Source organism: Bombina bombina, chromosome 9 (assembly GCF_027579735.1).
Source record: "Bombina bombina isolate aBomBom1 chromosome 9, aBomBom1.pri, whole genome shotgun sequence".
NCBI lineage: Eukaryota > Metazoa > Chordata > Amphibia > Anura > Bombinatoridae > Bombina > Bombina bombina.
In genome coordinates this window covers 246,435,328-246,450,306 of record NC_069507.1, presented here as the reverse complement: position 1 = coordinate 246,450,306, position 14,979 = coordinate 246,435,328, and the positions used below count along the sequence as shown (strand labels likewise).

General features: G+C 37.3%; 1 protein-coding gene across 2 annotated transcripts in view; it reads left to right on the top strand.

Moving 5' to 3' along the window:
- Window positions 1-14,979, top strand: part of MXI1 (MAX interactor 1, dimerization protein) — an 86,603-nt gene that overhangs the window by 5,371 nt on the left and 66,253 nt on the right. The window contains exons 1-2 of one of the 2 annotated variants that reach the window (XM_053692757.1): window positions 4,285-4,530; window positions 6,204-6,318. In XM_053692757.1, the coding sequence (XP_053548732.1) occupies window positions 4,458-4,530; window positions 6,204-6,318 (188 nt within the window). In that variant the 5' untranslated portion in view covers window positions 4,285-4,457. Of the gene's footprint in view, window positions 1-4,284; window positions 4,531-6,203; window positions 6,319-14,979 lie in introns of those variants that run through there. The other variant, XM_053692756.1, reaches the window with a different exon arrangement.

The following is a 14,979-nucleotide window of genomic DNA, read 5'->3' as shown; positions in this document are numbered from 1 at the left end:
GGATCATCAGTTATACAAATGGTAGATCTGTATCTGTAAGGATCATCAGTTATACAAATGGTAGATCTGTATCTGTAAGGATCCTCAGTTATACAGATGGTAGATCTGTATCTGTAAGGATCATCAGTTATACAAATGGTAGATCTGTATCTGTAAGGATCCTCAGTTATACAGATGGTAGATCTGTATCTGTAAAGATCCTCAGTTATACAGATGGTAGATCTGTATCTGTAAGGATCCTCAGTTATACAGATGGTAGATCTGTATCTGTAAGGATCCTCAGTTATACAGATGGTAGATCTGTATCTGTAAGGATTCTCAGTTATACCGATGTTAGATCTGTATCTGTAAGTATCCTCAGTTATACAGATGGTAGATCTGTATCTGTAAAGATTCTCAGTTATACCGATGTTAGATCTGTATCTGTAAAGATCCTCAGTTATACAGATGGTAGATCTGTATCTGTAAGGATCTTCTGTTATACAAATGGTAGATCTATATCTTTAAGGATCTTCTGTTATACAGATGGTCGTTCTGTATCTGTAAGGATCCTCAGTTATACAGATGGTAGATCTGTATCTGTAAGGATCCTCCGTTATACAGATGGTAGATCTGTATCTGTAAGGAACCTCAGTTATACAGATGGTAGATTTGTATCTGTAAGGATCCTCTGTTATACAGATGGTATATCTGTATCTGTAAGGATCCTCCGTTATACTGATGGTAGATCTGTATCTGTAAGGATCCTCCGTTATACAGATGGTAGATCTGTATCTGTAAGGAACCTCAGTTATACAGATGGTAGATCTGTATCTGTAAGGATCCTCAGTTATACAGATGGTAGATCTGTATCTGCAAGGAACCTCAGTTATACAGATGGTAGATCTGTATCTGTAAGGATCCTCAGTTATACAGATGGTAGATCTGTATCTGTAAGGATCCTCAGTTATACAGATGGTAGATCTGTATCTGTAAGGAACCTCAGTTATACAGATGGTAGCTCTGTATCTGTAAGGATCCTCTGTTATACAGATGGTAGATCTGTATCTGTAAGGATCCTCAGTTATACAGATGGTAGATCTGTATCTGTAAGGATACTCAGTTATACAAATGGTAGATCTGTATCTGTAAGGAACCTCAGTTATACAGATGGTAGATCTGTATCTGTAAGGATCATCAGTTATACAAATGGTAGATCTGTATCTGTAAGGATCATCAGTTATACAAATGGTAGATCTGTATCTGTAAGGATCCTCAGTTATACAGATGGTAGATCTGTATCTGTAAGGATCATCAGTTATACAAATGGTAGATCTGTATCTGTAAGGATCCTCAGTTATACAGATGGTAGATCTGTATCTGTAAAGATCCTCAGTTATACAGATGGTAGATCTGTATCTGTAAGGATCCTCCGTTATACAGATGGTAGATCTGTATCTGTAAGGATCCTCAGTTATACAGATGGTAGATCTGTATCTGTAAGGATTCTCAGTTATACCGATGTTAGATCTGTATCTGTAAGTATCCTCAGTTATACAGATGGTAGATCTGTATCTGTAAAGATTCTCAGTTATACCGATGTTAGATCTGTATCTGTAAAGATCCTCAGTTATACAGATGGTAGATCTGTATCTGTAAGGATCTTCTGTTATACAAATGGTAGATCTATATCTTTAAGGATCTTCTGTTATACAGATGGTCGTTCTGTATCTGTAAGGATCCTCAGTTATACAGATGGTAGATCTGTATCTGTAAGGATCCTCCGTTATACAGATGGTAGATCTGTATCTGTAAGGAACCTCAGTTATACAGATGGTAGATTTGTATCTGTAAGGATCCTCTGTTATACAGATGGTATATCTGTATGTGTAAGGATCCTCCGTTATACTGATGGTAGATCTGTATCTGTAAGGATCCTCCGTTATACAGATGGTAGATCTGTATCTGTAAGGAACCTCAGTTATACAGATGGTAGATCTGTATCTGTAAGGATCCTCAGTTATACAGATGGTAGATCTGTATCTGCAAGGAACCTCAGTTATACAGATGGTAGATCTGTATCTGTAAGGATCCTCAGTTATACAGATGGTAGATCTGTATCTGTAAGGATCCTCAGTTATACAGATGGTAGATCTGTATCTGTAAGGAACCTCAGTTATACAGATGGTAGCTCTGTATCTGTAAGGATCCTCTGTTATACAGATGGTAGATCTGTATCTGTAAGGATCCTCAGTTATACAGATGGTAGATCTGTATCTGTAAGGATCATCAGTTATACAGATGGTAGCTCTGTATCTGTAAGGATTCTCAGTTATACAAATGGTAGATCTGTGTCTGTAAGGGTCCTCTTTTATACAAATAGTAGATCTGTATCTGAAAGGATTCTCAGTTATACAAACGGTAGATCTGTAAGGATCCTCAGTTATACAGATGGTAGTTCTGTATAACTGTATAATGAATTATAGTAAATACAGTGCAGTATAAATCACTGGATCATCATAGTTACCACAATTGCATAACACATTTGGCTGCTGTAACATAAATATATTATTATTATCATTATTTTATATTTAGTAGTTTCTTTGATGTTTCTTTGATTGTCAAATCTAAAATAAATAAAACCAGAAGGTCCATAAATCTTCCATATTATAAAAAAAAGAAATATTTGAGAATTGCTCCAGCCAGGGAATATATATATATATATATATATATATATATATATATATATATATATATATATATATATGTGTGTGTGTGTGTGTTTGCATGTGTATATGTGTGAGTGTATACTGTATGTGTGTGTATATATATATATGTGTGTGTGTGTGTTTGCATGTGTATATGTGTGAGTGTATACTGTATGTGTGTGTATATATATATATATGTGTGTGTTTGCATGTGTATATGTGTGAGTGTATACTGTATGTGTGTGTATATATATATATATATATGTGTGTGTGTGTGTGTGCATGTGTATATGTGTGAGTGTATACTTTATGTGTGTGTGTGTGTGTGTTTGCATGTGTATATGTGTGAGTGTATACTGTATGTGTGTGTGTATATATATATATATATATATATATGTGTGTGTGTGTGTGTGTTTGCATGTGTATATGTGTGAGTGTATCTGTATGTGTCTGTGTATATATATATATATGTGTGTGTGTGTGTGTGTGTGTTTGCATGTGTATATGTGTGAGTGTATACTGTATGTGTGTATATATATGTGTGTGTGTGTTTGCATGTGTATATGTGTGAGTGTATACTGTATTGTGTGTATATATATGTGTGTGTGTGTGTGTTTGCATGTGTATATGTGTGAGTGTATACTGTATGTGTGTGTATATATATATATATATATATATATATATATATATATATGTGTGTGTGTGTGTGTGTTTGCATGTGTATATGTGTGAGTGTATACTGTATGTGTGTGTATATATATATATATATATATATATATATATATATGTGTGTGTGTTTGCATGTGTATATGTGTGAGTGTATACTGTATGTGTGTGTATATATATATATGTGTGTGTGTTTGCACGTGTATATGTGTGAGTGTATACTGTATGTGTGTGTGTGTATATATATATATGTGTTTGTGTTTGCATGTGTATATGTGTGAGTGTATACTGTATGTGTGTGTATATATATATATGTGTGTGTGTTTGCATGTGTATATGTGTGAGTGTATACTGTATGTGTGTGTATATATATATATGTGTTTGTGTTTGCATGTGTATATGTGTGAGTGTATACTGTATGTGTGTGTATATATATATATGTGTTTGTGTTTGCATGTGTATATGTGTGAGTGTATACTGTATGTGTGTGTATATATATATATATATATATATATATATATATATATATATATATATATATATATATGTGTGTCTACTATATATTCACCTACACACACTCTATACATACACATATATCCAGATGATTTAAATCTTGCTACAGGCTCGCTAGAGCAAAGCAAACACTTGTATTTTGTTTTATATGTTTATTTTAATAATAATAATTTTATTTTTACAGAAATGAAATCTCACAGAGTTAAATTAATATAAATATATATTTATGTTGTATTTCTCTTTGTTAAAACACTGGTAACATATGCTATATTAGATTTAATGAGACAAGATATTGCAGATAGATTTGGAAACTACATTTCCCATCAGAACTTGCTGTTCAGCTTCTGTGTCCAACCCTCTCTATCTGCAGTAAGAGATAAACAAACCGAGTCTCTGTGCAGACTGGGTGACTCTCCTTATTACTCTCTACTGATTGTCTTCTGCATCTTTTTTATTATTATTATTATTTTTGTTATTATTATTATTTTGCAGTTGGACTGTTTAAGTTGCATTTCCTGATTTTGCATAATCCTCCAAATTGTTGTTTTGTTTGTTTTTTTTCTCAAACAAAACATCAAGGAAGACTGCATTATGGAAAGTCTGTATATGCTGAATATACAGAGACTGTTAGAAGCAGCTGAATATTTAGAGAGAAAGCAAAAAGGTAACAATAGCAGTCTGTGTGTGATTTGTACATAGCTTGTTGTAACTCCTTGGATGCTAGAGAGGTTTACAGAAATTAATTACTTTGCTACCTTGCCTGGGAGCCAGGGGGTTAATTATTATATTCATAGTTTTGCTTTTTACCTGTTACTATTTTTACCAGTATATTTATACTTTATTTTTTAACGTCTTATTTATTAGATATGAGAAAATGTTTTTTCCCCTGACGATTTGTTTTAACACCAGAATACATTTTGTGTCAAGGTTTGTGTGTAATTTTTGTAACAATGTGCAGTGTTTCCACAAAGAAATAAACACAATTCAGGTAAACATTGTTTGCTTTTTACCTTATAGATAATTCTAAAGCAAATCTCACATTTTACAGTTTTCATTAAAATGACATAATATCTTAAGTTGTAACATGATTAGTTTTTCCTCATTTAAACAATCTCATTTTTTATGTTCATTTTAAATATAAATTATGTAAATTTAAAATGGTTGCCTATTGATTTGCTAGTGTCTTATTCTATAATTAGGTAAGTTGTCTTTGTGGAGTTCTGTATTAGCAACAATTGCAGGGTTTTGCTGTTACAGAGCACTCCAGGGATACACCCCTTGAAAATTCTTAGAGGGATATAAATCCCAATTTTTTTACTTTCATGATTCAGAGAGTGCATATAATTTAAACAGCTTTACAATTTAATTCTATTATAATTTTTTGTTTTCTTGTTATCCTTTGTTGAAAAAGGCAGCCGTTTTTCAACAATGTTATACATTAGCAAGAGCACTATTTCCTGTCATGCAGTGCTTCAGACATGTGAGATATCTAGATATCTCTTTAACAAGGATTAACAAGAGAACAAAACAAATTTGATGATAGTAGTAAATCGGAAACTTGTTTTGTAAAATGTATTCTCTATCTGAATCATGAAAGAAATGTTTTGGGTTTCATGTCCCTTTAAGTATTGTTTGCTTCCTACTTGATGTGACCATTCAGAGGCCGTATGTAAATGAGCTCCCACCTGGATCTATGCAATCTATGTATAGCACGTTGCAGGGTTGGAAACTGTTGAGAGTGGAAACTGTACAAATTTTGGAGGTAAATTGCAGGAAGACAGGGCAGGCTAAACAAATAGTAGATTCCATTACATACCTTTTTTTTTATTTTGAGGAGGAAAGCAGCACTGTTTCTTTAAAACTTGCAGGGTCTAACAAATCCAGCAACCAGGAAGCTATGACTGTTAAATTAAAAAATAAATCAAAAAGAAAATAATTTTGTGCTCCACAGTTTTTGGAGTATTCAAAATTCCTTCCCCTGGTTAATTAATTTCTGAGTGGATTCTGGCTTTCACATTTTTAATCCCCTGTTTTAATTTTATTTAATCAAGTCATTCCTGTGCTAAATAAACATAACTTTTTATGCTTCATGGTTTTTATCCCTGTCAACCAAAAAAACAAACAAACACTGTGGGAGACATCATAGTCAGTCAATGAGCATATATAATGCAGTATCAGTTGTGCACAAACGTGCATTTCCTACTAGTTGCAGTATAAGTGTAAATAGCTTTTTTAATGCATAAAATAGTATTAACCTGTTGAACATGGGTGATAGAAATGTCTCTAATTAATGCAGCTATATTCTATGTCTTATTGCTCCTGTGTTATTTATTCCAGAGTGTGAACACGGATACGCCTCGGCCTACCCCTCTCCAGAGAGCTCAGACTCACAGAGAATAAAACAACGAAGGATAAAGGCAAAGAGATGTAGCAACGGACTTAGCAGTAACAGGTACCTGAATAAAGGGATATGCTGACTCTCAGCAAGCTAGGCTCTCTCTAGAGACTACAACTGGTTTCCAATTTAAAGGGACATTAACGTCAAAATTAAAGTTTTGTGGTTCAGATAGAACATGCACTTTTACGAGATTTCTCTGTTTATTTCTGGTATCAAAATGATTTTGTTCTCCTGGTATCCTTTGCTGAAATGTACACCTAGGTAGGCTCAGGACCAGCACTACTGGAGACTAGATGGTGATTGGTGGCTACACACATGCCTCGTCTTATTGGTTCACCAGATGTGTTTAGCTAGAACCCAGTAGTGCACTGCTACTCTGGAGCTGACACATGAGCACGACTTGGTCAGTGATTGGTTAGGTATGTTAGTGCCTTTTCTGATTGGCTCCCCAGCCATGTTTTGCTTGTGAACTTCAATGCTTGCAGCTACTGAGCATCACTTTACCTGTGTGTTTAATCCCTTTGTGGGTGTTAATCATTTAGCAGGGGTCAGTAATTTAGATGTTTACATTAGATTGCTCCTTCAAGCACATTTAGAAGCCAATAAAGCCATTTTTTAACCATAATACAGGGAAGGCAGCACAATGAGAGAAACAGATAGAAAGAGAGAAAATTAGTGAGATGAGAAGAAATAAATACAGAGAGGACATACATTTGTGAATAAAATATTAGATAGTAGCCACATAATGAGAACTTGTGCTGGTAAAAATGCTGCTAGTAATGCGCCTACATTCGGTTTGGGTTTGTTAAAGCATAGATCTGTCTGCTATGCATGTGCTGAGCACGTGCTGTCTGCTGAGCACGTGCTGTCTGCTGAGCACGTGCTGTCTGCTGAGCACGTGCTGTCTGCTGAGCACGTGCTGTCTGCTGAGCACGTGCTGTCTGCTGTGCATGTGATGTCTGCTGTGCATGTGCTTTCTGCTGTGCATGTGCTGTCTGCTGTGCATGTACTGAGCATGTGCCGTCTGCTGTGCATGTACTGAGCATGAGCTGTCTGCTGTGAATGTGCTGTGAATGTGCTGAGCATGTGCTGCCTGCTGTGCATGTACTGAGCATGTGCTGTCTGCTGTGCATGTACTGAGCATGTGCTGTCTGCTGTGTATGTGCTGAGCATGAGCTGTCTGCTGTGCATGTGCTTAACTTATGCTGTCTGCTGTGCATGTGCTGCCTGCTGTGCATGTACTGAGCATGTGCTGTCTGCTGTGTATGTGCTGAGCATGAGCTGTCTGCTGTGCATGTGCTGAGCATGTGCTGTCTGCTGTGCATGTGCTGTCTGCTGTGCATGTACTGAGCATGTGCCGTCTGCTGTGCATGTACTGAGCATGTGCTGTCTGCTGTGCATGTGCTGAGCATGTGCTGCCTGCTGTGCATGTACTGAGCATGTGCTGTCTGCTGTGCATTTACTGAGCATGTGCTGTCTGCTGTGTATGTGCTGAGCATGAGCCGTCTGCTGCGTATGTGCTGAGCATGAGCTGTCTGATGTGCATGTGCTGAGCTTGTGCTGTCTATGTACTGAGCTTGTGCTGTCTGCTGTGCATGTGCTGTCTGCTGTGCGTGTACTGAGCATGTGCTGTCTGCTGTGCGTGTACTGAGCATGTGTTGTCTGCTGTGTATGTGCTGAGCATGAGCTGTCTGCTGTGCGTGTACTGAGCATGAGCTGTCTGCTGTGCATGTACTGAGCATGTGTTGTCTGCTGTGCATGTGCTGAGCATGAGCTGTCTGCTGTGCATGTACTGTGCATGTGCTGTCTACTGTGCATGTGCTGTCTGCTGAGCATGAACTGTCTGCTGTACATGTACTGAGCTTGAGCTGTCTGCTGTGCACGTGCTGTCTGCTGTGCACGTGCTGTCTGCTGTGCATGTGCTGTCTGCTGTGCATGTGTTGAGCATGTGCTGTCTGCTGAGCATGTGCTGTCTGCTGTGCATGTGCTGTCTGCTGTGCATGTACTGAGCATATGCTGTGCATGTGCTGTCTGCTGTGCATGTACTGAGCATGTGCTGTGTACTGAGCATGAGCTGTCTGCTGTGCATGAGCTGTCTGCTGTGCATGTACTGAGCATGTGCTGTGCATGAGCTGTCTGCTCTGCATCTACTGAGCATGACCTGTCTGCTGTGCATGTGCTGTCTGCTGTGCATGTGCTGTCTGCTGTGCATGTACTGAGCATGAGCTGTCTGCTGTGCATGTACTGAACATGTGCTGTCTGCTGTGCATGTACTGAGCATGAGCTGTCTGCTGTGCAAGTACTGAGCATGAACTGTCTGCTGTGCAAGTACTGAGCATGAGCTGTCTGCTGTGCAAGTACTGAGCATGAGCTGTCTGCTGTGCATGTGCTGAGCGTGAGCTGTCTGCTGTGCATGTGCTGAGCATGAGCTGTCTGCTGTGCATGTGCTGAGCATGAGCTGTCTGCTGTGCATGTGCTGAGCATGTGCTGTCTGCTGTGCATGTGCTGAGCATGTGCTGTCTGCTGTGCATGTGCTGAGCATGTGCTGTCTGCTGTGCATGTGCTGAGCATGTGCTGTCTGCTGTGCATGTGCTGAGCATGTGCTGTCTGCTGTGCATGTGCTGAGCATGTGCTGTCTGCTGTGCATGTGCTGAGCATGTGCTGTCTGCTGTGCATGTGCTGAGCATGTGCTGTCTGCTGTGCATGTGCTGTCTGCTGTGCATGTACTGAGCATGTGCAGTTTGGTGAGCAGATGAAAATGACACTGCTAAATGTACCATGAGTGTTCTTCACTTTCACCAATTGCTATGGTGTGTGATTCAGTATAGCAGCGCTGCTTCACATCTAATGAGTCATTACTTCTAAACAACACACAGAGATTAAATAACATTTATATAAAAAGAAGTTAAAACATCATGGAAAAATAAATACTTAATAAAATATCCTGGTGTTCTCTTCCCTTCCTGGAACAATGTGAAATAACATTCTCCCTCCCCCTCATACCCGGTTGCAGCCTTCTCATTAGCCAAACTGGCTAATCACTCTGTAGTATCTCTTTAAAAGACTCCCTGCATGTTTCAAATATTATTTGTATCAAGCTAACTTTGTTTGACTCTTGTAAGGCGAGCGCCTGCAACATTTACTCCACTTCTGATAGTGATTAGAAACACTACAGAAAGAGGGGGTATAAGCGCACGGCACATGCAAATATTAATGAATTGCCTATTTATTCCTAATACATTTAGGGCCTTAGTCACAAAATATGGCCATATTCTGCTTACCTAGTCACCAACTTACAAGGTGTCTCAATATTATTTAGTCCCAACACTACAAAAATTTGCCTTTATGTTTTAAATTATTCCTTCTCTCTTTAATGGGATATTAAGCTGTGCTCCTTTGGTAAAAACAAATATGTTAAATAAAAATTAATATAAAAAAAAAAGATTGTGTAAAAGGCAGCAAATAACTTAATTGTTTTCTTGCAAAATTGGCACTTAGAAATTCTCAGTGTGGCCCCTGCCCCCAGTTTTTTAACCCCTTCCTGACGCACAAAAACAGCGCTGATTGGCTCCTGAGGGGACTGCTTGCATTGCTAGGTACGTCCCCCAGTTGGTTTAACCACTGTTTGTTTTTAGAATGCAGCAGGACGCTTCAAAAGTTAGGACGTTCCATGCCGTCCTAAAGGCGTGTTAAGCCCATTGCTTTTAGGACAGCACAGAATATCCTAACGGCATCTAGAGGTTAAAGTATAGTAAAGATCAAATGAAACTTTCTTGATTCAGATAGGGCACGCCATTTTAAACAACTTTCTAATTTACTTTTGCACGTTAACTTATTTAAGTCAGCACTAATTGCCTGAAATGCAAGTCTTTCAAAAGATCTGAGATACGAGGCAGTCTACAGAAGCTTAGATAAAATGTAATTACAGAGGTGAAAAGTATATTTTTATAACAGTGTTGGTTATGCAAAACTGTGAAATGGTATCTTTTTTAAACAATAACATTTTTGGAGTTTACTATCCCTTTAAGAGAAGAGAATTTTCAAAACCTTTATTCTGTCAGTTCTGGGCATGAACAAATCTGACTCCCTGTTATCTAGTTTATTCACATAGCCTAGAAGTTCTATGACACCATGCTAAGATACACCTTCCTGCAAAGGCTCCTCCTTCTTGTAGGGCTGTGACAGGAAGCACAAATGTAATGTAAAAAAAATAATAGATGAATAATACATATTGCAATTATTTCTATTTAGTATAAGCAGCTACTTATTGCTTTGTTTGTTACAACAAACAGTTTAACACAAACAGAATGGACTCCCTGGCCTTATAGACAGCAGTAGACTATAATGAGCACCAGAGCTTGGGTGAGGTGCATAAACCAATGGAAGTTTGCCATTCTTTATATTTTTTAATACAAATCCACAGTGTTTGGTTAGCAGGTGGATATCAGAGATCTGTTTAATTTTACTGAAGATAAAGATCTTTGTCTGTCCACATTCAGTTAGGAAAAGGATTTCCTGTTCTTGTTTTGGGTTGTTTTGAAATCCATAAGTATTTTAAAGTTGTGACGTTTTAAGTTAATTTTCCTCTGAGCAGTGGCTTTATAATCCTAGCCAAAACTTGCAGAGGTTATTTTTATAATAGATAATGTAAGTGTGTGTGTATGTATGTGTGTGTATGTATTATGTGTGTATGTATTATGTGTGTGTATGTATGTGTGTGTATGTATGTGTGTGTATGTATTATGTGTATGTGTGTGTATGTGTGTGTATGTATGTGTATGTATGTGTGTGTATGTGTGTGTATGTGTGTGTATGTGTATGTATTATGTGTGTGTGTATGTAAGTGTGTGTATGTATGTGTGTGTGTGTGTGTGGAAGGGGGGGGGGGTTCTTGTTTATTAAGGAACATGTTGTGCCAATGTCCTGTTCAGTTACTATGTAAATTCCTTAACTCTGACGTCCCAATGAATATTTTGACTAGAAGGATCAAAAGACTGGAGATTTCTTGGCAGCCTGGTCACAACTATATATATATATATATATATATATATATATATAATGTTTATGTGTTGACATAAGCCCCACACCCTTGAATATTCACTAACTACCTACTTTTATCTGCTTCCAAGTAAAGGCACAGTAAACATACACTTTTAAAGGTACATGTTAAATATTTAGTTCATGGTTCAGATAGAGAATGGAATTTTAAACTACTTTCTAATTTATTCTATGATCAAATTTTCTTTGTTCTCTTAGGGCTTGATTTATCAAAGGCTAGACAAATTCTGTATGTGCTTCGCCTGTAACTGCGTCCCAGCTGGCCTCCGGAGAAGCGCACATGTGCGCCTGAATTTATAAAAAAAAATAGACGTAACTTTGCGCAGGCGAGCTGGGGCGTAATAATGATAAATTTTGCCTGTCGGAAACGGCATTTACTCCCTACTTATCACAGTACATCCCTATAAATATTTACGCCGCCATGTTTTGATTATTAAAAAAGCATTTTTTAAGTTAATATTTAGCTTATATTTATATTATATAATGTTTCTGTGCGGTTTTTGACATATGTTGATAATTTAAGATTGCAAAAATAAATATATTAAAATATCAATATATATATAAAACTGTTGGTACCCATATGCGCCAGTGGAAGCGCAAATTTCTGGCAATATCAGTCTCTTCTTGGCGCGGAGCCTTTGAAAAATTAGTTAAAAGAAGAACGAACTGCATCACAAGATGTAAAAGCATGTATTATAATGGTGTTCGCGAAATATACAACACTCAATTGAAGCCGAAATTGCAGTTCCCTATTGGCCCAAATCAATGATAAATAAGAAACTGGGCGTATTTGTAGGTCGGACTGTTAAATTACGCCTATTACTAATGTAAATTGTAGCACTCGGGAGCGCACCTGTGCGCCTAGGCGAATGCACGCTGAGTGCGAAGAAGTTTCATTCAGATTTGCGCAATTATAGGCGCAGAGTGCTTTGATGAATATGACGATCAGTTCGTATGAGCTATTTTGGGCGGAATTAAGGGAGAACAGCTTTGATAAATCTAGCCCTTAGTATCTTTCTTGTTAAAAACGTGCACGTGTCTAGAGCACTATATGGCAGCAGTTTTGCAAGAATGTTATCCATTTACAAGAGCACTATATGGCAGCACTATAAGAATGTTATCCATTTGCAAGAGCACTATATGGCAGCACTATTTCCTGCCATATCGTGCTCCTGATGCTACCTAGGTATCTCTTCAACACAGAACATCATGGGAATTAAGCACATTTGATAATAGAAGTAAATTGTAAACTTTTTTATAACGATAAGTTCTGTCTGAATCACAAAAGGAAATGTTTGGGTTTCATATCCCTTTAATTACGCAGTTTTTATAGTAAATCAACTTTGAAATGTACTTCCATTATTTATTTTGCCACCTTTGACTCTAATTTACACATGAAAATGAACATTCTTCCTGTCCTAAAAACTAAAAGACCACATGGCATCTTCACAAGGCTAATCCTGCTACATATCTCCCTAAGTTGCCGTTTGTTATCTTATCGTTTCTGATAAATCAAACAGTGGAGATGTTTTTAACAAGCCCTGTTATCTCCAGGCTCAAGTCCAGATTGGCTCCTCCAAATAAGCAAGTAGTATATAGAGTTTGACAAATTAAAAACAGCTGCAGCAAACAGGGTGTTAAACTCTTCTAATATAGTTCAGACTTTGCTAATATGTTAATCTATTGGAAGTTTGCAGAAAATGTTGTAATTAGGTGTTTACTATCCCCTTTAAAGAGTAAATCAACTCAAAACAAAAATGCCCCATAAATGGTTTCATTATGCATTGTACAAAAAAGCATTCAGCTAATAGATACTGTATATACATAACATTAGTTTACTGTCTCTTTAAACGCTTCTTCATTCATTACAATCTCTGAAACATAACTCATCTTTTTTTTTGTTTTAGTAGAAATGAAAGTCTAAATTAAACCTTCATGATTCAGATGCAATTTACTATTTTAAAAACTTCCCAATGTATTCCGATTACCAAATGTACTTATCTCTTGTTATACTTTGTTAAACCCTAGCTCTTTCACATAAGGGCATACTGAGGTAGGCTCAAAAGTGTGCATGTGTCTTCTTGAGCACTATATGGCAGAAGCGTTTAAAGCAACGTTTATAATAGTATCCTCAAAAGAGTGCTCAATACATGTGCACGCTCCTCAACCTATCTCAGTATGCTTTTATGTGTGTGTGTATGTGTGTGTGTGTGTGTGTATGTGTGTGTGTGTGTATGTATGTAAGTGTGTGTGTGTATGTAAGTGTGTGTATGTATGTGTGTGTGTATATGTATGTGTGTATGTGTGTGTGTGTGTGTGTGTGTGTATGTAAGTGTGTGTATGTATGTGTATATGTAAGTGTGTGTGTGTGTGTGTGTTTGTGTATGTATGTATGTAAGTGTGTGTGTGTGTGTGTATGTAAGTGTGTGTGTGTGTGTGTGTGTGTATGTATGTATGTGTGTGTGTGTGTGTGTGTATGTATGTAAGTGTGTGTGTGTGTGTGTGTGTGTATGTAAGTGTGTGTGTGGGGGGGGGGTGGAGGGGTTCTTGTTTATTAAGGAACATTTTGTGCTAATGTCCTGTTCAGTTACCATGTGAATTCCTTGACTCTGACGTCCCAATGAATATTTTGACTAGAAGGATCAAACGACTATAGAGTAAATATATATATGTACTGGCCACTGGCTCCTAGAATTTTACCCCTGCCTACTAACCTTTTGGGTTATTCTAATCTCCATATCTATATACAAATACCACTGTCTGGCTCCTAAATATTCAGTCTAAACAGATTTGTTGACCCCTGAATTATATGTATTTATTTTACACTCTTGTCTGAAACATGGTTTAGCCTGTTCTTTAAGAGAATTATAAATGGAAAGGGATTTATGTTGTCCTTATTGCAGACCTCTGCAACAGAATTAGCTCTTGATCACCTCTATTTGCCGGATTTCCTGGCACCATATTTCAGTGCGCTGAGCAAGTTTTATGTAATAAGTGATCGGACTTTAGCTAGATCTGGGTCTCTAGGATTTGTGATGCAAATCCATAAATCTGTTCCTGGTTTCCAGGATGATGACCAGGCTGTTATTGCAGCTATTCTCTCTTGATAGGCAATGACCCCAGAGTTTTCATTTTGTTCACAGCAGTGAGCTTTTCACATCTTTTGCAGAGAACTGGCTCTGGTTCTAATACAAGAATGCAAGAACATTGCCTATGTGTATGCACAAGCGTATCTAATATCACCAAACCCACAGAACGGCAGTAAATAACAGCTGCTTCCAGAGTCATAAAACTGTCACAAAGCACAGTCTCTTTTGTTCAGAGTTTGTGTTGTTTAATAAAACACAAAGTGAAAATAAAACACATAGAGGAGTCAGGTGAAATCGACCTGCAAAGAAATGTTTGAAAAAAAATGAAAACATTTTTAACATTTATACAGGAAATATGTTTACATAGAAAAAAGTTCATAAAGCTATTTAAAGGGACATAAGTGTACACTAGTAATAATGCTGTAATCAGGGCTGTCACCTTTAGTTCAGGCCAGACCTGAACACTCTTGTGAAATGCACAGCAATGTGTTAGTACACACTGTAAAATAGCATATAAACACAAACTCACAATAGGTATTCACACTCTTACACACTTTTTCTCTCTCAC